We start from the raw sequence: 22,705 nt of genomic DNA, 5'->3' as shown, positions 1-22,705 counted from the left end.
CCAGGGTCCAGTCTGTCTCGCTGGATACGGCAGAGATCCCGGGGTCCTAACGAAGCCCCTTGTAGAAGAGGCATGCCACGCTTCCGTTAAGTAAATCTCATACGACGCGCCTTGTCCCCAGCAGTCGAATATCCGGTACATCAAGCACACTTTTTTAAAAAAAGACAAATTCCTCCCCTGAAAATTTTATAGGGAGTAAAAGAATTCTTCCCGAAGTAAGCTTAGACAATTCCGATATACACGTAAGAAAGCGAATGTTTGCGTCACACGCCCGTATTTCTAAGTTCGTTCTGTTGTTGTTTTTGGTAAAAAAAAAAAAAAAAAAAAAAAAAAAAAAAAAAAAAAAAGATAGTAAAGGAAAGTCACCTTTACATTTGTGCAAAATTCTCTTCGCCCTCAAGTGGTAAGAGGGGACACGGAGCACAGATCAGGACAGTGCGCTGGCATTGCCAGCTCTGCCTCTGCGCCCTGCTGGGACCGCGTAAGACGCGTTGCAAAACTTCAACGTTACGTCAAAAAGCCCTCGGAGGGGCGGGCGGGGCGCTACACTTCGTGGATTCGGGGGGTCGGACAGTAGCGCGAGAAGCTGCTACCAGACTCCTTTCGGAGCAGGGGACATTGACATTGGCAGCATTTTCCAGCCTCCTAGGAATGTGGCCGCGGCTCGCTGCGCCCAGAGGCGTCCGGGAGCCAAAGCCGAGACCCACCGCGCCGGGAGCGCCAACCTCCGCCGCGTGGGTGCCCGCCGCCCCCGGCCCGCCCCGGCCACCGCTCCTCCGCGAGCGCATTTACCCAGGATCCTCCCTCTCCTCGGGTCCCCATCTCCAGCGCATTAGAACTGAATCTCTACTTTTCCTTAAACAAACAGACTCCCCCTCCTCCCCGCCCCCCACCACCGACCCAAAACACAGCAGGGGTGGCGGCTAGGCCGGCTGGAGATTTCACTTCGACTTCAGAGCCACCGTCCCGGGCTGCCCATCTGACACCAGTGGGTGGGGTGCAATCTGACACCTCCTTTCCTTCCCAGAAACGTGAGCGGAGCTGGCGCCCCCCCGGACCCGGGGGAGGGGAGGCCGGGCAGAGGTCCGCGCTTCCGTCCTCGCGGCTCCCCCCCTGGAGACCCGGGGGCTGGGGCGGCTCCCAGGTCGCGCGCCCGGAAAGCTTCCCCCGCTCCTGCTCCCTCTCGCTCCTGGCTCCGCCCCAGCTCCAGACCTGGCTTCCCTCCCGCCTCACCGGTCCGGCTGCCCCCTTTCCGCTGCCTCTAGGGTGAGCGTGCGGGGACCCCTCCGCGCCTGCCCTGCGCCCCAAGGGTGGGCTGCGAATATCGAGGGCCCCTCGGGCGGAGCGTGGGCGCCCGCCCTGGGGCTCTGCCCTTCGCGCGGCCAGGAATTCTCTCCCACCGTGGCCACGCAACCCTGGGAAGGCCCTGGGCGCAGCGCGCAGTGTCCCCACTGTGTGGCAAGACTGGCACCCTGCGGGCACCTGGAGCCCGGAGGCGCCCCTGCACCTAGCGGGTTGGAAGGGCGGCTTCGGGCGCCGGCACGGAGTCCCTCCCGCGGCGGGGAGCGCCCACGGACGCGCCCCGGGCGCACACCCAGGAGGCCGCCTGCCCAGCCCTCGCGACCGTCCCGGGGCGCGAGGAGGAGCTTGCTGGAGACTTCGAGGCTGTGCAGAGCCAGCGAGCGAGCGCGGGAGCGCGGAGTCTCCGGCCTCGGCGGGGCAGGGGGAGTGGCGCCGGCGGCGGGGCCGCGAGCCCAGGGCGCCTGACCTTCCTCCTCGGCCTTACCCCTTCGCTACGTCGGCTCCGGGGAAGGTTCCAGCGGCCGCAGAAGGCCCGCGACCCCTTTTTTTCTAGAAGGCCGGTGATGGCTCTCCTGCTTCTGTCCTCGCCGGGGCACTCGGAGAGCGCTGGTGGCGCGTGAGCCGGGCGCTGCCTCGCCTAAGCCCCCTTCCTTCCCGCGCCCCGAATCGCCGGCATCCTGACAGCGGGAAGAGGGTGGCCCTCGGGCAAAGTCCCACCGAGATGTCCGCGCAAAGCCTGCTGCACAGTGTCTTCTCCTGCTCCTCGCCGGCGCCCGGCGGCGCGGCCTCAGCCAAGGGCTTCTCCAAAAGGAAGCTTCGCCAGACCCGCAGCCTGGACCCAGCCCTGATCGGAGGCTGTGCCGGCGAGGCGGGCGCGGAGGGCGGCTCTCCGGGGGCCCCCGGAGGCCGTGTCTCCTCCCCACTGCCCGCGGCCGAGGCTCCCGGCACCCGCGCGGCGTCCTATCCGCGGGGCCCGCACCCGCGGGCCAACCGACTCCCGTCCCCTAGACCCCTCTGCTCATCCTCCATGCCCAGCACCCCGCAGGAGAAGTCGCCGTCTGGCAGCTTCCACTTTGACTATGAGGTCCCCCTGGGTCGCAGTGGTCTCAAGAAGAGCATGGCCTGGGACCTGCCTTCGGTCCTGGCCGGCCCGGGCAGTGGCCGCAGCGCCATCCTCTGCTCCTCCGGGGGAGGCTCCAACGGCATCTTCACTTCTCCCAGGAGGTGGCTCCAGCAGAGAAAGTTCCAGTCCCCACCCAACAGCCACGGCCACCCCTACGTCGTGTGGAAGTCCGAGGTAGGGTCTGGCGCCGCGCGTCCTCATGGCCCAAGGATGGACATCTGGGCAGGTCTTTAATTGCATGACATTTGTAGATTCAGGGACCCGTTGAGGGGTTTCTGTGGTGTGGCTGTGCCTCTTTGGCTGGTGACTAGTGCCTGGAAATGCGCCATCCCTAGCGGCCACCCGCGCGCGTCTTGACAGGACTTCTGGGCTCCACTTGGCAGCAGCGGTGGGAGCCGGGGAAGACGCGACGTCTGCTTTTCTGTGTGCGCTACAGGCTATTTCCAAGGGTCATCTCACCCCTTCGCCCAAGCCGATATTTTTAGGAACTCAAGTGATCTATTTCCAAGCTGTTTGTAAGCATTGGATGAAATATGTTTTGAACTGTGTCTGTCATCCGGTTGCTCTACAGAGAATTCAGGAACATTATTACTCTGGAGGATGTTGCCAATAGTGTGTGTGTGTGTAGCTTGCTGTGTGGGGTGGCAGGGGGAGTAGCTACTAGAATTCTCTAGTTTTGGTATTTTTTTCTCCCTAAAGGTCTCATTTCAGAAACCTATGGTATGGAGTACTAGTTTAATGTAGGGGAGAAAGCTTTCTTTAAGGCTATGAAAAATCATGGAAATATGCCCAAATTCCGCTAAGGACAACTAGTAGTGAAATATTTGTGAATCGGGAATCATTAAACAGGGAACTCGGAGGGAGCTATTTGGCACCTTTAGGATGTCTGCTGTCTGGTTGAGAAGAATGGAGAACAGAGCTACGGAAAACCGAGGTTGATGTGTCCTTAGAAAGCAGTGTGCCTTTAGAGAATAAATAGTAGTTGTTTTAAAAATGATCAACTCCTATGACTCTCAGTCCACAAACTCTATAGGTTTGCCTTGGATCTGTTTCCATAAGGGAAGGGAGATTCCATCGGTTGTAATTAAATATTTTAAAGTACAGTTAGAATTACAGAAATGAAACGAAATACCATGTAATTGCTGGAGATTTAGACTAAATAAAGGAAAGAGAACCAAGAAAAAGAGTTTGAAAATAGCATCCAAGATCATACCTCATTCTGTTAACACGAGATAACTGCGAGATGTTGACTTTTAATAGAATTCCTTAGAAAAATCAGCAGAATTTTTCAGAAATATTAGCAGCATATATTAATAAAATATTAGGTACTGTGTCAAAGTGACAGCTGCCATTGGATGGGGGGAGTATGGAATACAAAAACTAACAAACATTGCTGACTGTTTTGCCCATTTCTGGAGGAAAATAGGCAGTAGAAAAAAAAGTCAAGTCGGAGAGCGAGAGATTTTCCTCAAACCAGGGAACTCAGCATTAGAAAGATGTCAATGTCAGAAATCTAGATGTGGAGTTTCTCCTGATCTCTGGAAGGGGCCAGGTTCCCACTCTGTATCCGAAGCACACATTACCAGATTAACCTTTAGGAGCTGAGAGAGAGAGACAGAGAGACAGAGAGACAGAGAGACAGAGAGAGACAGAGAGAGACAGAGAAATGCAAAAGCAAGTCAAATTCTTGGATTAGATAGCCGCCGACATTCCCATTTCAATCCAGTTATATCATTAAGAATGTCCTAGTTTTTCTTAGCAGCCATACGTGCTTGGAATATAGTGTACAGATGTTGTTTGTTACTGTTAAGACCAAACGGCGTTCTACGTAGATGATCATGACTGATTACAAATTATCTTCTTATCCAGTAAAATCTCGTAACCAATGGACAGACCTCATAATCCAAACTGCAGCAATATCGGGTGGCTTCTAACTGTTCTGTGGCAGTCTGCAAGCTCATCTATGACTTTTGCTTCTTTGCGATGGTTAAAACTAAGTACCTAGGCATCCAAAAAGAACAAAATTTCCTCATAAGAATGTTCGTGTGTGTGTGTGTGTGTGTGTGTGTGTGTGTAATTTCCTTATTCTCGAGGCAGACATGGAGAGATTGGATGGAATCCTGGCATGAATTGCCAAGGCTGATTTTGTTTAGTAGAGGCCCAGATATCCTAATTTAACCCTGGGTCTGGAATTTCATGTCCTGGATTACCTTTCAAAGGTTTAACTCCCTGGAACCCTCTCAAAAACCAAGGAAGTTCATTCCATTGAGCACTGCTTGTCCTTCTCCCTGGCAAGCAAGCCAAGCCCTTTGTCCTAAAAGAGAATCTTTACTAATAATGTCAAAAGTCCAAGCGAGCACCTTGCAGAGTTATTTATGGGCCCTGGAGGGGAGAGTTGGTTCATACAGATTTGGTCCTCGCGCTTTCCCTGGTTGCTTTGGGGCAGGCTTTCTCACCCTCTGCCCTATTGACAGTTATAGCTAAATGATTCTTTGTGGTGGGATGTCCTGTGCATTGTAGGGTGTTCAGCAGCATCCTGGGCCTCTACCTGCTAGATGCCAATAGCACTCCTCCCCACCAGTGTGACAATGAAAAATGTCCACAGACATTGCAGGATGCCCTCGAGGGGTCAAATTTGCCCCACTGAGAACCAGTGAGTTGCACGGAGCTCCCCATACTGGCCATCTAGCCAGTGCCTACAGAAGTGCTTTCAATGGCATAAAGTTTGTCTGGGGCCGTTGTCCAATTCCCACACCATTCGGATCCCTCTTGGGCATGCCTGCAGACTCCATGGACCTCTCGTGGTTTGTTCACCTTTTCTGTTTCTCTTCCATTGAACCGATAAGCACACCTGAGAATTCACCTTCATTCGGGTTTAGCAAGTGATGAACACATGCATTTCTGCTTAGTTCTTTCAGAAGATTCTCTGTGTGTGTGTGCGTGTGTGTGTGCATGTGCGTGTGTTTAATTTCAATTACAGTTGACAGTCAACATTCTATTTGGTTCAGGTATACAGCATAGTGGTTAGTCATTCATGTAATTAATAGAGATTCTCTGGTTTTAAACTTAATGTTCATACAGTAGCAACTCTCATAAAAGCTCACAAATGGCTATTTTATGGCCTAAAACCTGGACGTGTTAGACAAAGTCAGGTGCAACTCTATTAAAATGTCCTCACTATGCATTTCAGGATTGCTTTAACAAAATCTGATTCATGGACGTGCTGGGTAGAATATCCATTGAGTAGAAAAAGGGAGAAGACGAAGGGATAAATGGAGCTTGGGGACACAATTGGTACATACTTCTTGACTTGTGTTCTTAGCAGCCACGCTCTGTCCCTCATTCCGATCGCAGATAATGGAGCGAGGTCTCATTCCAAGCCCTGAGTTCCCCTAACTCTAGTGAATCAGAACTGGGATTGTGGTCATAGCTGATCTGGAGTTTCTCAGCTTCAGTAACCCATGATTAAAATGACTTTTCTCTGTCCATGGCTTCTTCGTTCATGCCACAAGCACTTCTCGAGCACAAGCATTTATCTAGGTACCAGGAATGCAGAGAGGCTAAGACATAGTGTTAGCCCTTAAAGAGCTCTGAGTCCTATGAGGAGATGATGGATCAGTCAACCATTCAGTGCGGTGCGGAAGGATCACAGCACAATGAGGGTCGGGGCCGGTGGGTGGCGATGTGATGGTTCGCCCTGCTTTCGGGAGCCCTTGGAAGGCTTCACTGTGCAGAGAATACTTGAACTTGATCTCAGTGATGACTACCGTTTATAAGAAGCAGGAAGGAAGTGATTCCTTGAAGAAAGAGAAAAGAGTGGACATGCCAAGGCACAGAGGTGTCAACGATGGCAGAGTGTCCAACGAAGAGAACTTTCAAGGGGCTTGAGAGCGATGCTCTGTTTAAAGGAGGTGGTTGGGGCATCTGTGGTTTTGTATGTGTAGCAACCACGTGGCTTTTCATGTAATGACCTAACGGAAGCAGATTAGATACATATCTGGAAGGAAATACTAACTATGGGCAGGGGTAAAAATGGCGGGAGGGCCAAAGCACATTGCCTACTCTTCTAGGCACTTCTTGCCATCAAATCCGCAGAGAAGTGAAAGATGGAGAGTGTTTTGGAAGTCAGAATTTCGGTGTGCTGGAGCATAGGATGCATCTCGCTCTGTGTTGGATACTAGTACAGCAGGTTGTAGCATTAATTACGAAGAGTCCACTGCGCCCATGCCAGGAACTCGGACTCTATGTTTCACAGAGCCGTGGTTCTCAACCGGGAGGTGACTTACTTTGTCCCCAGGGAACATTTAGAAATGGCTGAAGGTGGTTTCGTTTATCAATGTATTAATTTCCTATTGCTTCTGTAGCAAATTACCCCAAATTCATAGGCTTAGAGCAACACAGATTTATTATCTTGCAGTTCTAGAGGTCAGAAGTCCCAAACAGGTCTCTCTGGCTGAAGTCAAGGCGTTGGCAGGGCTACGTTCCTTCTGAAGCCTCTAGGGTCCATTTCTTTTGCTTCGCCATCGATCTGCTTCCTCCGTCTTTAGAGCCAGCCACGTTGCATCTCTTTGACCCTTTTCCATAATCATTTTTCCCACAAACTCTCTGAAGGGCTCCTGTGATAATGTTGGGTTCACCTGGTTGAATCAGGGTAATCTCACCACTTAAAGGTCAGATGATTAAGCAACCTTTAATCCAATCTACAACCTTAATTTGCCTTTGCCATGTAATTTATTCACAGGGTCCAGAGATTAGGAGGTGGGTATTTTTGAGACATTCTTTGGCCTATTACACGGGAGGTTCTACTGGCATCTAGTGGCTAGAGACCAGCGATGCTGCTAAACACTCTACAACATACAGGGCAGCCCCCACAACCAAGAGTCATCTGGCCCTCATTGTCAAGGGTGCCCAGGCTGAGGAACCCTGTGGCAGAGAATGGGGCAAGTTGCTGATTTTTAAGCATGAGGATGGAACATGATCACATGTGTGTTTTAGAGAGGTCCCTCCGTCGTCTGGTGGTGGTGGTGGGGGGTACGTGTTAGTAAACGAGCCGGAGGATAGACGCCCAGAGGAGGTGGGCACGGGAAAACCATCCTGAGGATCCGAGAGGCAGATGGGAGTTGGCACGGACACATAACACTCGTGTATTTCGTTCTTTTCCATCTCGGCAGACTGTTTCCTTGCACTACCGAACTACTTCTACAGGCCAGTGGTTTTCACCTGGGGCCAAGTTGGCACCCTTGGCACATTTGACAATACCTGGTGGCATTTTTGATTGCCAGAGTTGGGGTGGTAGGATGCTGCTGGCATCTGGTGGGTAGAGGCCGGGGATGCTGTCGATTACCCTACAATGCACAGGACAGAGCCCTACAAGAAATAATTCATCCGGCTCCAAATTTCAGTAGCACCGAGGTTAAGAAAACTTGTTTCATGTGTTACTCTGTATAAGAGACTGAATTCTAGGTTTTACTTTCCAGTACCATTTTCTCTCATGTTTCTGTCTTTACTCTTTGTCGTCGTCGTCGTCGTCGTCGTCTTCTTCTTCTTCTTCTTCTTCTTCTTCTTCTTCTTCTTCTTCTTCTTCTTCTTCTTCTTCCTTCTTCCTTCTTCCTTCTTCCTCTTCCTCTTCCTCTTCCTCTTCTTCTTCCTCCTCCTCCTCCTCCTACTTTTTTTTTTGATGTCTGTCAACCAAAGCTCTGAATTGAGAGAAAAAGAAAGCCTTTCAAAAGGTATTAAAGATAAGAAAAAATCCAGGGTGTCTAAATATATGTGTAAGGAAGAATGGAATGGTAAATACCTAATGACAGAAACTGGAATTGAAATTTAAAACGTGGGCAGAGAGTAATAGTGTGATTAAAAATAGAGGCTCACTCATGGCACCAAAGAGGAAGTAATTAGAGTAACACAGCTTCAAAGGGCACATTGACAAAGGGCATTTTAGAAGGAATTATGTCTGAAATCAGCATAATGCCGTAAGAATTATAAATTAGGAAAATAGTTATTCAACTTTCATCTGCTCTCTTTTGGAATATCTCTCTGCTAGACTGTGTTTCTAAGGTAATTTTTTTACTTAAATAGAGAATAATGTGAAGACAGCTTCTTCTCTGATGCCTTGGAATAGAGCTTTCACCAGAATTTTGGGATGTGAAAGTTGGAAAGAGCAAATTTTAGACTCAGAAAGGACCTTGCGTAGCATCAAGCTGCAGCCTCCTTATTTTACTGCTAAAGAGAGGGACTGAAAGGGTTAAGCTCGAACTCAAACAACAAACTAAGGGCAGAACCACCCTGAAATCTTTCTTGACTCTCAGTATAAACTGCCTAAGTTCTAGAGAAAGTAAATGACTACGGGCACTTTAAACCTTGGCAATCTCTTTTCTATGCCCATTTGTTGCTGCAGCAGGTCTCTCAAAGATGCCCACATTCCAAGACTCTTCCTGGACCTCCTTTGCCTGGCTGGACTCTGGGCAGAACCGCTGGCACTGTTCCGCCCCTCCCCCCTCTCCCCTCCCCGTGACACACGGGGACGTGGGGACGCCTCGGTTCTCGCCTTACTGCTCCCTTTTCTATCTCAGACGTCTCTCTGCTCTTCTCTCCGTGCTTGTCTTTGTCCACCCATCCCCACGGTTCTGCGTTTCTTCCTCCAATCATTCTCCCTGGGTGATGTCATTCACTTCTGTGACTTCAGCCACCATTCCTCTCAGGGACACTCCGAACTCTGTGTTTAGCCACGATCTCGTGCATGAGCTCCTGACATCTCTTTCTGATTTTCTGCAAGTCGTCTGTTCACAAGGCCCATTGAACTTCTTCTCATAGTCTACATATTTGAAGCGGAACAGATTAGCACCCCCGTCCTCTGAGCGCGTTTAATTTTCTGTATTTCTGATTCTGGTTGGTGTCACCGTTTTCTCACTTGCTTAGTTTTGCCAGAGATGGCTGGAGATGCCGCTCGTTGTCCCCTTCTTTTCTTTATCCTGTCTTAAATGATCAAATCCTGTCGTGTTTACTTCTCATTTGCTCCATTCTAGAAAGGATTTGAAGTGGAATGTATCCGAGTGCTTAGGTCTCTCTCCAGCTGTTCCTTCTTATTGCCACTGCTAGTTTGGGTCCTCATTTGCTATGGCCTCCTGCTTGGACACCCTGCCTTAAGTTTCTCCCTCCTCACCTGGCTTATGGGCTTTTCCTCCAAACATCTGATTATAATCATGGTAAGTCCTTGAGCAAAACCTGTGCTGGGGCTTCGGGTGTACAGAATGAAATCCAAACTGTTCAGCCCATCATTTCAAAGCTTTTTACAATGTAATCTTAGCCTACCTCCTCCCCTTCCTGCAGGAACTCTGGTCCAGCAAAGGCAAACTGTCCACTCAGCTGTGTGGTCATCAAATATTTGTTGAGTGCTGGCTATGCACTTGGCACTGGGAACGATGGGGAACGATCGTGTGGCCGCAAAGATGCTTACACTTTTATGAAAGCAATAGTTTCAAATAAATAAATCCCTGCGCTTGATCAGAATGGTGCGGCAATATGCCGGGAAGACACTGGTAGACAGAATAATGGCCTCCGAAAGACGTCCATGTCCTAGTCCCCAGAACCCATTGATATGTTACCTTATATGGCAAATGGGACTTTGCAGATGTGATTAAGGATGTTGAGATGGTGACATTATCATGGTTTATCTGGGTGAGCCAATGTAATCACACTGGTCCTTATAAGAGGGCGGCAGGAGGGTCAGATTTAGGGGAGATAGGAGAACGGAATTGGAGAAAGAGATTGACCGATCGATTGATTGACTTTGAAAACGCTACACTGTTGGCTGTGAAAATGGGGGAACCACTAGAAGCTGGAAAACTCAAGGAAATGGAGTCTCCCCTAGAACGTGCAGAGATAATGAAGCTCTGCTGACATCTTGATCTCAGCCCAGTGGGACTTGTGACATCCAGAACTTTAAGAGAACATGCGTGTGTCATTTTAAGCCAGGACGTTTGTGGTAATTTGTCACGGTGGCCACAGGAAACTGACACAAGGACCGAGGAGGTCCGGGATGCCTCATCTGGAATCAGTGGATGAGGAGGCTTTCGCCCCAGAAAGAAGAGGGGTGACGCTCCAGCTAGAAGGAATGGCCTGTGGTTAAGAGAGAGCGTAGTGCAGCAGGCGTACCTGTCGCCTTCTGTGGTTTCAGTTAATCTCAGTCTGAAATTATTAAATGGAAAATTCCCGAAATAAACAATTTACAAGTTTTAGATCGCATGCCGTTCTGAGTAGTGAGCTGAGATTCTGCTCCATCCCGCCTGGGATGGGACTCATCCCCTTGTCCAGCGCATCCACGTCATAGATGCTCCCTGCCCACTAGTCACTCAGTAGCCGTTTTGCTTATTGGATCGACTTTAGCGTTAGCGCAGTGCTTGTGTTCGGGTCACCCTTATTCGGCTTCATAATGGCCCCAAAGCGTAATTCAGACATGCCAAAGAGAAGCTGTCAAGTGCTTCCTTCAATTGAAAAGGTGAAAATCCTCAACTCAGGACAGAAAAGAGGCGTATGCTGAGGTCGCTAAAGTTTATGGTGAGAACGAATCTCCTCTCCGTGAAATAGTGAAGAAGAAAAAAATTCATGCTAGTTCGCTGAGAGAGAGACTTGATTCACATGACTTTTATTAGAGTATATTGTTATAAGTGTTCTGTTTCATCATTAGTCATTGCTGTTAATCTCTTACTGTGCCTAATTTATAAATTAAACTCCATCGTGGGTGTGCATAACAGGAAAGACAGTACATACAGGGTTTGGTGCTTTTTGTAGTTTCAGGCCTCTGCTGGGGGTCTTGGAGTGGATCCCGGAGGGAAAGGTGGGGGAGGTGACTATATGCTTCAGACATTTAGAGCAATCCAACCGGAATGGAGTATGGAAGGGAAAAGATGGCGAACGATGAGTGTGTCTGGGCCTCAAGCTTCATGACTAAGGTTTTAGGATTCACTGTAAAGGTTCCCCGCAGAGGGTTTTGCCCCCCCACCCCTCCTTCTTACTCTGCTTTTGATTGCCTGGTCCCATATCTATCCGAGGAAGTTCCGCTTCTATTTTCTGGCCCAGCCAGATGTCACCTTCAAATACATAAGCTCTGGCTATGGTGCATGTCGTGACACATGCGGGGTTGGCAGAAACGTGAGCTCGGTTTTCTGTCCTGGAATTCTGATTCTTCCCATCTGATGCCCTCGGAAGGGAAAATGTGTTTCCTATCAGAATTCAGTCAGTGGCTGAGGGAATCTGTGTTCCGATAACGGTGTCGGAGACACACCTTTGGGGTGTGACATCTTGGTCTACAGCTTACCACATCCTCCCTTAGCCATGTCTCATGATAGAGACTCTCTTTGCATCTGTGTTACAATAGGGCAAAAAACAAAAAACAAAAACCGGAACGTGATTTGTGAAGAAATGCAATTCTTTTGTTATCTGGGAAAGAAGGATGTTTTCATGAGCTATTAGGGAAATGCAAATCAAAGCCACGGTGAGATACCACTTCATACCCACTATGACAGCTATAAGAAAAAAGATGGCAGGTGTTGGCAAGGATGTGGAAAAACCGAAACTCTCATTCGCTGCTGGTGAGAATGTAAAATGTTGTGGCAGTTTCGTAAAACGGTTTGGCAGTTTCTCAAAAAGTTAAACATAGAATTACCAAACGCCCCAACAGTTCCACCTTTAGGCATATACCCGAGAGAAGTGAAAATATATCTACACAAAAACTTGTACGTGAATCTTCACAGCAACGTTATTCATAATAGATAAAATGATGGGACCAACCAGATGCTCCATCAACGGACGAATGGCTAAACGAAGATACAGGCTATCCGTACACCGCAAGATCATTCAGCAATGAAAAGTAATGAAGTTCTGATACATGTCACGACATGGATGAACCTTGAAAACATCATGCCCGGTGAAAGAAGCCAGCCACAAAGGCCCACATATTGTGCGGTTTCATTTATATGAAATGCCCATAATAGGCAAATCCAGAGAGACAGAAAGTAGATAAGTGGTCGCCAGAGGCCGGCAGTAGGGAGGGGTGGGGAGCGACTGCTAATGGGGTCCATGTTTCTGGGGAGGATGATGAAAATGTTTTGGAACTAGATAAAGGTGACGATTGCGCAACCTGGTGAATATACTAAAAGTCGCGGAATTGTACACTTCAAAAGTGTGAATTCTATATGTGAATTTTAATATCAATTCAAAAAAGAATGGAGTGTATGACTTTTAGAAAATGTACCAGTATTGTTGCTATGTCATCTTTTCAATAAAACATAAACATAAATGCTGTCCTTTAAGATACGACAGTTCTGGCAGATTCAGTGGAGAAGTCAACAGTCGGCCCAGGGTTTTCTGAGATTGGTGACTGCGGAAATTCTCCGTCCTGATTATTATGCTTTGGAAGCAAGTGCAAAGAAACTGTTAAAAAGATTGTTTTTCAGAATAGTCAGAGACTTTAAAAACTACGTATGATCTTGAAATTACCTGGCCACATTGCACTAGAGGTGTTAAATAGCCAAGATTTTTGGAAGCCGTTAGAATGAAGAGCAACTTGAGAAGCCCACCCTTTAAGTAATGAGCTGAGGGACCTGAGAGGAGAAGGTTGAGCCTAGAATATCCACGTCTGGAGAAATCGGAAGTGGGTTGGGTTGAGTGGCCCAAGGATCAAGGAAAATAACACGGTTTTGTTTCTGTATACCTGGACGGCTCGTGGAGACATGTGAATTACCATCCACAGGAGTGAAAGTGTGAATAAGGATCCAGTCTCAGCTTGTGCTACCAGAAACTTCATCCCTGAGGGGCTGAGAAACAATTAGCAACTGGTACTCAGAGAAGCCAATGTGGATGGAGAAAGGGAAGGAGAAACCTTAGGTGGTGATGGCAATGTTGGCTCGGGGGTTATTATACCGAGGCTCCTGCTATAACTAAGAATTTGGTCCAGAGAAGTCCTAGAAGTCCTGGAATGGCCCAGTATGTTTTCTGGCTTTGGGGCAAAGTATCATTCTACTGACATTGGAAATTCCGATTGATTCCTTGCTCGCTTATTTCAGTTGATGGGTGATGATAAGAATGATGAGCAAAATAACAATTCATATTTGTAGAATGCTCGCCAGTTTGTTTTGTTATTACAGCAATTCTGCAGGGCGATAGGATCAACCTTCATTTTATAGATGACAACACTGAGACTCCAATTAAGAGGCAGCCCGACTTAGTTGGAAAGGAAATGAAGTGATTGGGTTAGAGCTGGATTCTGAACCGGACCGCGTGGATTCAAACCCCAGCTCTGCCCTATGAGCTTAGAGAAATTACAAAGTGTATTTATGACCCAATTTCTTCACGTGTCAAGAAGGGATAATTAAAGTGCCTATCTCAGAGATGTTTTGTGAGGCACTCATAACTTAATTATAGTCATGAGCCACAGAACGACGCTTTTGGTCAACAATGGACCGCATATACAACGGTGGTCCCATGAGATTATCATAGGGCTGAAAAATTCCTGTCACGTAGTGATATCGTAGGCATCGTAATGTAGCATTCCAATATGCTTAGATACACAAATACTTACCATGTGTTACAATTGCCTCCAGTATTCAGTAGCAAGCCGTACAGATTTGTAGTCTTAGAGCAAAGGCTATTCATACGGCCTAGGTGTGCAGTAGGCTAGATCACCTCGTCCAAGGGCACTCTGTGATGCGGACACATTTCTTACGACATATCCCCATCGTTTAGCAGCACATGACTGTGCTTGGAAAGTGCTCAGCACATAGGAAGTACTAAAAGACGCCAAGGAGAGCAAGGATGAATAAAATGGAATTGTCGCCCACGTCACACAGCTAGGAGGCAACAACGGTGGGACTTGGATTCAAGTATTACTGTAGCAAAAACCATTTATTCAACACCTACTGTGTGTGACGGGAACCTCGGTCCTTCCACCGTGGCAGTCGGAGAGGGCTTAGGTGATCAACAGGTCAATGAGTAGACCCGGCTGGGTTGGACAATGGCGGAAGGTGATCAGAAACTTATTTCTCAAGCTGTTACATAAAGTATGCTTTTCACGATGGGCTTGGAGCAACAGCAGGCTGTCGCCCCAGGCGTTTTGGCTTAGTGACTTGGAGCACAGGAATTTGCCAGACTTGCATTGTGGATTTGGCATAACCCAAGACATGCCAACGGGCCAAGGGGTAGCCGTCATTCCCACACACTAGTCACAGTGATTTCATGGCATCAGACACTGCTAGTTTGTAGGGTACTTAGAGTGTCGGAAACCGGATGGATGCCAAACCAGCCCGGTTTAGCTGGTAAATGGCAGTGTGCTCTCCCACTTCGAGTCTGGTGTTCTGATCATGGTCTCGTACTCCTCCTATCATGTGAGACCAAGCTGACTGTTCATGCTTCGTCTCATCCACATCTTTCTAGGGTAACAAGGTCACATCGCTAGATTGAGACAATAGCATCTGCAGATGCCTTTTTTGCCCCAAATCTAACTGTAACACCCATGAACATTTCTGGACTGACTTCAGCATTCTATGAACAGAGTATTAGAAACAAAAGGTCCTTAAAAGTCTTCTATCTAGTCCAGACATACATGTGATATTTAAATCCAAGCCAGTCCATGCCCAGCCCCTACCCCAATGAAGACCTTCACGATTTTGCCTTTCGATTACAATGGACATGGAAATTCTTCCCGGAATGGTGTGAAAAACCAACCTCCCTTGTACTTTTATCATGCTGCAAATGAATTCTGCCACTCCGGTTACATAGGTAATCACCAATATTGTGTTACCGTCCACAAAGAAGTACCGGTTGGCTTAGCTATCTTCCTGAATGTTAACACAAAGTTTGGTCCTGTTTCTCTTTGGCAGATAAGAACTGGGAAGATATCAAACTAGAATTAAAGAATTAGTTTAAAGTTAAACTGTTGGCAAGTTATCTTGCAAACTACTTAGAGAAATGCAGGGCGAGAAGGCACCGTCTCCAGGTTCTCACTGTCCATTCAATGCGTCAGGTTTCTTCCTGTCGCTATTCACAAGAGGGCTCAAATACAGGCGCGCTTTTCAGAGTACATCACAGAGTATTGGTCTGTCTTTCAGTGAGCCCCGCAGGAGGCATGTTGAATCTGGATTCTAATGTTAGTATGTTGTAAATAAATGATATTAGAATGTGTTTATCAAAATGACAAGAAAATAAATGTGAAAGGCAGTGGTAAGCAGAATTGAAGGTCAAGAAGTGAGATGTGAGTCCCAGACTAATTTCGGTTCTGAGCGATGAACTCGGCATACGTATTGTTATTCTGCTGCGATGGCAATATTTTAATCTTTTAATTTATGATTAAGTTGGAAATATGTCACTTTTTCTCATATAATGGAGAGTACCCTGTTAAAGATTGGTAGTGTCATAAAAATGATCAAATATTTAGGTTCTCGTTCAGGGTTCTTTAAGTTGAAAAAGGTTATTCAGAGTTACAATTTTTTTTTTTTTAAAAAAAGTAGAATAGTTCATTTCTCCTTGCAATATTGTTTTGAATTGCGGTTCTCCTTGTGGGGAGCTGGATGCACAAGGGTCAGCGGGTCATGATTGTCTAGTCGGTCTTTCCTCATCTAGAAATATCCCCTTTCCAGGAAATGTTTAAAATCTGCTATGTGTTTTATTCTCTTCATAAGGTATCATTTCTAATTCACATAAAGATATGAGAGATGTAGCTTTCGTAAACATTCATTCAAATCTAAGACCATTCGAAAAAAGTACAGCTTTTTTCTAAAATGTTCATTGAACCAGAAAGTTGAATGGTCCAGAAGAAAATTACCTTACTATATCTATCTACGTAGGTTCCCTCTAAGTCATTACTTAAATGTTGCTATGCAGTATTTTTACAGTGCAGAAAGGTTAATTTTTTTCCTTTTATTTGGAAAGATTTCTTGCAGAGTTTTATATCACAATCTATTATTGTAATTTCTCTCCGTGCCTATATATTTATAGACACAACATTTAACTTCATAGTGATATTTTTCTTTAGAAATAAAAATGAATAGTTGGTTATTACCATACATAATTGGAGCAATGTGAGTAAATGATTTTTTTTATGAAAGTATAAGCTTTTAAAACTCCATGACGCAATGCGGGAGGGGCAAAATCTCCATGCCTTAGTTTGAGTTCTTGCAAAGGTAGAACCTGGGTGAGGGTGGGTTATTTGGGAGAGGATCCCCGGAAGCAGGAGGGAAGAATAAGGGGAAATGAAATACCATTGTAAGGTTGTATCGTGAGAACTGCAATTGAGGACAAAGGGTGGGGGTGACTGAGGTTCCACTAGGACCACTAGGATGCCTTTTAGGATGATCTGCCTGTGTTTCGGTTATCTATTACTGCACACCCCTCTCCCCCCCCCACCCCACGCCTCACCCCAGCCCTAAGCTTAGTGGCATGATTCTGTGGGTCAGGAATTAGATCAGAGCTCAGCTGGGCACTTCTGCTCCACGTGACATCAGCTGGGCTCCCTCACTTGGCTGCTTTCAGCCGGTGTCTGGGATGCCTGGAAAGTTCCAGGTGTCTTCACTTACATGCCTGGTGCCTTGGTGGTGTTTCTTCATGTGGCCCCTCTCTCAAGATGGCTAGCTTGGGCTTCCTCACTGCATGGTGATTTGATGGTATTTGGTCAAAGTGAGTCACAGCGTCAGCCCAGATTCAAGAGCAGAGGAAATAGATACCATCGCTTGATGGGTGAAGCAACGAAGAATTTATGGCCTGCTTTGATCTGTCAAAAAGATGGGGATCTGGAAAACGTCTCCACTGGTTTCCATCCTCCATGGGTTGAGATTCCTTTCCGGGTTTTTAAGTACCTTGTAACTTCTTGCACTTGACTGAGTGTTCACTGGAGATGGATCACTAACAGCACAAAGTCAGCATGAGGTTGTGCAGAACTTCCCAGCACAGTTGCAGCTGAACTCAAAAACTTTTAGCACAGGCTCCTAGGGAGGAGCGTTTAGAGTCAGTCACCCACAATCTTAGCTAACCAAAAGCATAACTGAAAGACAGTATGACTGTAGACTTTGGAGGCGTCTAACTAAGCCTGGGGTCGAATTCCAGGGCCACTACTTGTCAGGTATGAATTTCTGTTTCTTTACCTTTAAGGGAAATATAACTGCGTTCACTTTGTAGGAGGTCGTGAAATCATTCGGTGACCGCGCTGAGGCCCTGCGAGCTATGAGGGGATGCGCAGAGGGCGCCTAACGATACAATTTGAGGCTTTTAAAACTGCAAGGAAAATATGTAGAAGTCCAGTAACTATGACACAGTACAATTTTCCTTTACATTTTAGGTTCGAAGGTTTGTGTGCTACATTTTAAATACTGTCAAAAAGAATGCAGTTTGGTTCCTGTCAAATGCATATACCCATGAATAAATGGCAAAATGTCCCCTCTCCTTTTTGAATTATATCTAGAGTTGGGGAAAAGTAGTTCATTCAGACTCTTCGTCCAGCCCTGTAGTAGTTATTCATTAAATGAGAGTTGTTATGTTGACTTCAGGGAATTTGCTGCCCTTAGGGAATTTGCACACATTCTTCAATTGGCAGTGACTGCAGCTCGGATAACTCCCATTGGCTGTAAGGATCGTTGTGCAAAGTTACTTGTTCTTAGAACTTTTTCGTCTACTCCGTAGATATCCTTTCAAATGATCAGATGTTGACACAGCAGTAGAGCAGTACAAACATGTATCCTTGGTTTAGAACTGGCATTCTAAAGCTCAGAGGCATGAGGTGGCAGATGAAGAAATTTAATTTTTCTTATCATTAGTTGATGATGATAATCTGTATTAGCTACTGAAATATTAGCCATCGTTCTTATTGATTGATTCATTTATTCATTCATCATAGGATTTACCATGTCTTCAGTGTAAAACTCTGGGTTTAGCAAGATAATTATGATAACTAATATTTATTAGATGCTTGCCTTGAGCTAGTAGTCCTACTAAATGCTTTAAAAGGCATCAGATCATTCAACTCACACAATAATCTAATGAAGTTCAAAGCCAGTAAATGGCAAAGGTGAGATTTGAATGCAGCCTGGAGAATTCCAGCCAGGAAAGTAAATACGCATGGTCCTGGTTCTGAAGGTCCTCCTTCTAGAGAGGCATGTGATGACCATAATAACAGCTAACGCCTATTGAGCACTTAACTGAGCCAAATGCACTTAGAATTACTTTATTTGCATGAATTCATGTAGTTCTCATATCAACTCCATGGGGCTGATATTAGCCCCATTTTCTAGACAAGGAAACTGAGACACAGGAAATTAATGAATTTGCTTAAGGTTACACAGCCGGCAAGGGATTGGGCCAGGATTTGAATCCAGGTGACCTGGTTTTAGATCTCTTGCTTGTAACCATCAGTCCGTATAGGCCTGATTCAGTACGTTATCATCTGAGCTAACACAGGTTTGAAGAAGGGGCTCTAAGAATGGATGAGTGAGAGAGTCCAGCTCTGCCTGAGGAAGCCAGGGGAGAGGGCTTGTGAGGTCACCCTTAAAACAGGGAGTATGTTGGGGAACAAGGATGGGGAGGGAGACAAATTGAAGAAACAGAATTAGCAAAGGGTGGGAGAATTAGGAAGCAGGGCATAATCCAGAAACTAAAAGTTGTCTGATGTGGATGGAAGGCGGATCATGAATTCTGGACTTGTTTGCATATGAGTCAATCTCATCCCGACCAGTCATTAAGATCCAAAGACTAGGACGAACAATAGATATGCGATAACTTTTTAATTTTGCAAAAGTGTTACATTTACAGAAGAGTAGCACGGATAGTGCAGAGGGTTTTCATATACCGTGCACCCAGCTTCCTCTACTGTCAATATCTTATATAATCGTGTACATTTATGAACACTAAGAACTAAACCTTGGTAACAGTTTACCAAGTTAATCTCGTTGACATCTTTAAATACAGTACCTTTAACTGACATACAGAATTGACCTGGAGTCACCAGTTTTCCCACCAGGGTCCAATGTCGCATTTAGTTAGCATGGCTTCTTCGTCTCTTTCACGATCAGTCTTTTTTTGCCTTTCATGACCTTTCCACCTTGTAGAATGGTCTTCAGTTTTGGTTTGTCCTACGTTTTCTCCTGAGTAGAATGTGGTAACGGGGCGAATACATGCGATCTCATTCGAACACCGAGCGTCAATGTTTATCTACATTAGTAAAATGTAATGTGTCTTTTAACGGTGATACTTTTTTTACACAATCGGTCCCATCTTCCTGTCCCGTCTGCATGGTAGCATGGTTACATGTGTGTTGGGCAGATGCAGTGTTGAGGATATAAGACCGTGTGGCTAAGTGGCTGAAGAAAGCCACCTCATAACAGTGATCTCAGTAGCAACCAGTTGACTTGATTGGCCCTTCCAGCCATGTTCTCACTCTGTAATTTGGACCTGCCCACCCTTCCGCATCACACGAGAAGCCCTCTCTTAGGGTACTGCTTTGTCTGTCCTTATGCCACCCTGAGCCATCAACAAGCATTTCTTTGGGAGCCGCATTTCTTGGTGTGTGAGGCTGGGAGAAATCCAAGATCAAATGCTCTTTGTCAACCCCTATCAGAGGGGAGTAAGAGTTGGGCTTTGAGTAAATATTCATTTACATCAGCAGCATTCCTATGCGCTCATTCCATGCTTACATCTTTCTTCTTAACAGTACTAAAATAAACACATAATTCCACCAAAATATTAGCACTGCGTGCTGTTTTCTTTCACTTGCCAAGATTGTTTTATAATAAATACCACTGGGGAAAATCCCATTGGCTAGCATCCTCAGCAGTTACGTTAATATCTCTAGAGAACAAAGTATGGATTTGCAAAGAGAAGCCAAATATGCCTGTTTTCTACTGCATTCTTTGAATATGCTGATCTTGTTACCTTAGAACTTGATGTTACCTTAGAATATTTCTATTGGTTGACAAAAGTCGATGTCACTATTTTCTGTGCTATTCACTAATTAAATATCTTTTAGCAGGTAAGCCTAACATAAGGGTTCTTTAAAAATGAGTGGTACCAAAACAGATGTTTATAATGTGCTTTCATGGTAGAAATGTGTAGAATAAATCGGATATTCATGTTCATCAAGAATAGTTTAGTCACATGGAAGAAATGAGTTTTCTTGATAGTTTTGTTCACTTGGTTATTATTGTGTCTTAGTTTCAACCATCAGTTCAGGTGAGTCAGGTCGCTACTCATGGTAGATGCAGGGTCAGAAGAGAGGGAGAAGATGCTCCAAAGCCTCTTGAGGCACGAGCTGGAAACTGCACACCATTACTTTTGTCTTCTGTTGGTCAAGTCACAGATCAGTCCTGATTCAAAGGATGGAGGAGTAGACTCTACCCGTTAATGGAAATGTCTGCCACATTGCAAGGGGACAATTCCTTCATCAATCTACAGGTATTTTACATATAGGTGACTTGGAATTTTCAAGAGTCCATAAAAAGATAATCAGAAAGAAAGACGTCAAAATATTAAAATATCTCTGGATGAATTTAAATCTTCATATTTTCAGTTCTACTGAAATAAACAGGTATTATTTGTGAAAGTTAAACATTAGTTGTAAAAAATTAAAGTGTGTTGGAAGCATAGAAGAGGGAGTGGTTACTTCTTTCTGTGAGGAAGGCGCTAGCATTTCTTTCCGAATAGCAAGAATTGTAAAATCATAGCCTTCTGGGTGGTGAACTTGTGTTGAATCTTTTTTGAGCATAAAACGCCAAATAGGCTATTTCGGATGGGAACCTCTGCTTTTTAATCAAACTTTCAGAAGTTTTATACATATTTTTTCACAAAATGTGTCTGCCAAGAAGAAAAAAAATGTGGAAGGGGAGACATTCTAGTGTTAGCTCCTGAGTTGGGAGACAGGGAAGCATACGGAGAAGGCGCTCTGGACTGCGCCCTATGTCCTCTGTGGTTGGCTGAACGGGGCCACACGGCCGGGCTGTGCATGGCCAATGGCTAGGAAAATCTTTCTTCTCCGGTACTTTCTAGAAAATCTCAAATGTGCTCTTGACAAACACAAAAGTAGGCAAGTGCTACAGGAAAACCTCTTATTAATTAGATTTCAGTTATAGCCATTATTCCCTTTTAAGTTTTTTAAAAAAAGCTTAGAGATTTAATTCATTCACTGTGGAATTCATCCATTTAAAGTGCAGAATTCAATGTTTTCTAATATGGCGCAGAGTTGTGCGAACATTGGTTTTAGGACATTTTAATCACCCCAAGAAGCAATCCTGTACCCATTAAAACAGTCACCCGCATTCCTCCCTACCCCCAGGCCCTGGCGACCACGAATCTGCCATCTCTTTCTGCCTCCTGGAATTTGTCGATTTTGGACATTGCGTATCCATTGCATATACATGCAGTTGTACAATATGCAGTGTTTTGTCTCTGGCTTCTTTCACTTAGCATACGTTTTTCAAGGTTCGTGCACGTGGTAGCACGTATCGGCAGTCCATGTCTTTTTGTTGCTGAATAATGTTGTATTATGGCGGGACCACATCTTGTTTACTCATTCAGCAGTTGATAGGCATTTGAGTTGTTTCCACTTTTTGGCTCTTGTGAATAATGCCACCACGGACACCTGTGTACAAGTCTTTGTGGGGACATACGTTTTCAGTTTTCTTGGGTAGATGCCTAGGAGTGGAATTTATGGATACACGAAGGTTGGAACAGATTCGCAGCTTAGGCTCATTGGCCAAATACGAGAGTGGATTTTCCTGGGAATGCAATTCTTTGGCCTGGCTATGGTGTGACTATAAGGCACGTTATGGGTCGACATCTCAGGAAAGTTTCCAAAAAGTAGCTCTACAGATGCTTTTAAGTGACAGAAGCAAAGTTGGCGTAGGCGCACAGCGTGCTCAGGCGAGGATTTTGAACTGAATGTGTAAATTCTGCTACCTGTTTGCAAAATGTACTGCATGTATATAAAAAAATGAAATCTTTTATTTAACGTCGACTATATGGCATACTGCATTTACTTGGTATTATTGTGCATACCCAGTGAGTTGGAAAAGATGAGAAGGTCCTGTGTCTGTGGATCAAAAATGAGCAAAAGCAAAGGAAAAGTCGTACACTGTTCGTTGGTCTGTCAAGCCACGTAGGAAAAGTCTGGGTGTTTGTTATTTTTTATTTTTTTAAATTTTATTTTATTATCAGTTTCAAGGATACAGTACATTGGTTAGACATTTATATAGTTTATGAAACGTTCTCCCTGATTGTTATTTTTTTAATGACTTTTTTTTCTATAAG

At 45.7% G+C, this 22,705-nt stretch overlaps 1 protein-coding gene across 1 annotated transcript in view; it reads left to right on the top strand.

The window, feature by feature from the left end:
• The first annotated feature begins 1,611 nt into the window (after nucleotides 1-1,611).
• Nucleotides 1,612-22,705, top strand: part of ARHGAP6 (Rho GTPase activating protein 6) — a 436,053-nt gene continuing 414,959 nt past the window's right edge. The window contains exon 1 of the mRNA XM_036226473.1: nucleotides 1,612-2,599. Within this exon, the coding sequence (XP_036082366.1) occupies nucleotides 2,024-2,599 (576 nt within the window). The 5' untranslated portion in view covers nucleotides 1,612-2,023. The remainder of the gene's footprint in view (nucleotides 2,600-22,705) is intronic.

The sequence above is a fragment of the Rousettus aegyptiacus genome, unplaced genomic scaffold (genome assembly GCF_014176215.1).
Source record: "Rousettus aegyptiacus isolate mRouAeg1 unplaced genomic scaffold, mRouAeg1.p scaffold_m13_p_9, whole genome shotgun sequence".
NCBI lineage: Eukaryota > Metazoa > Chordata > Mammalia > Chiroptera > Pteropodidae > Rousettus > Rousettus aegyptiacus.
Note: the sequence above shows the minus strand (reverse complement) of the source record. Positions and strands in the feature narration are given on the sequence as shown.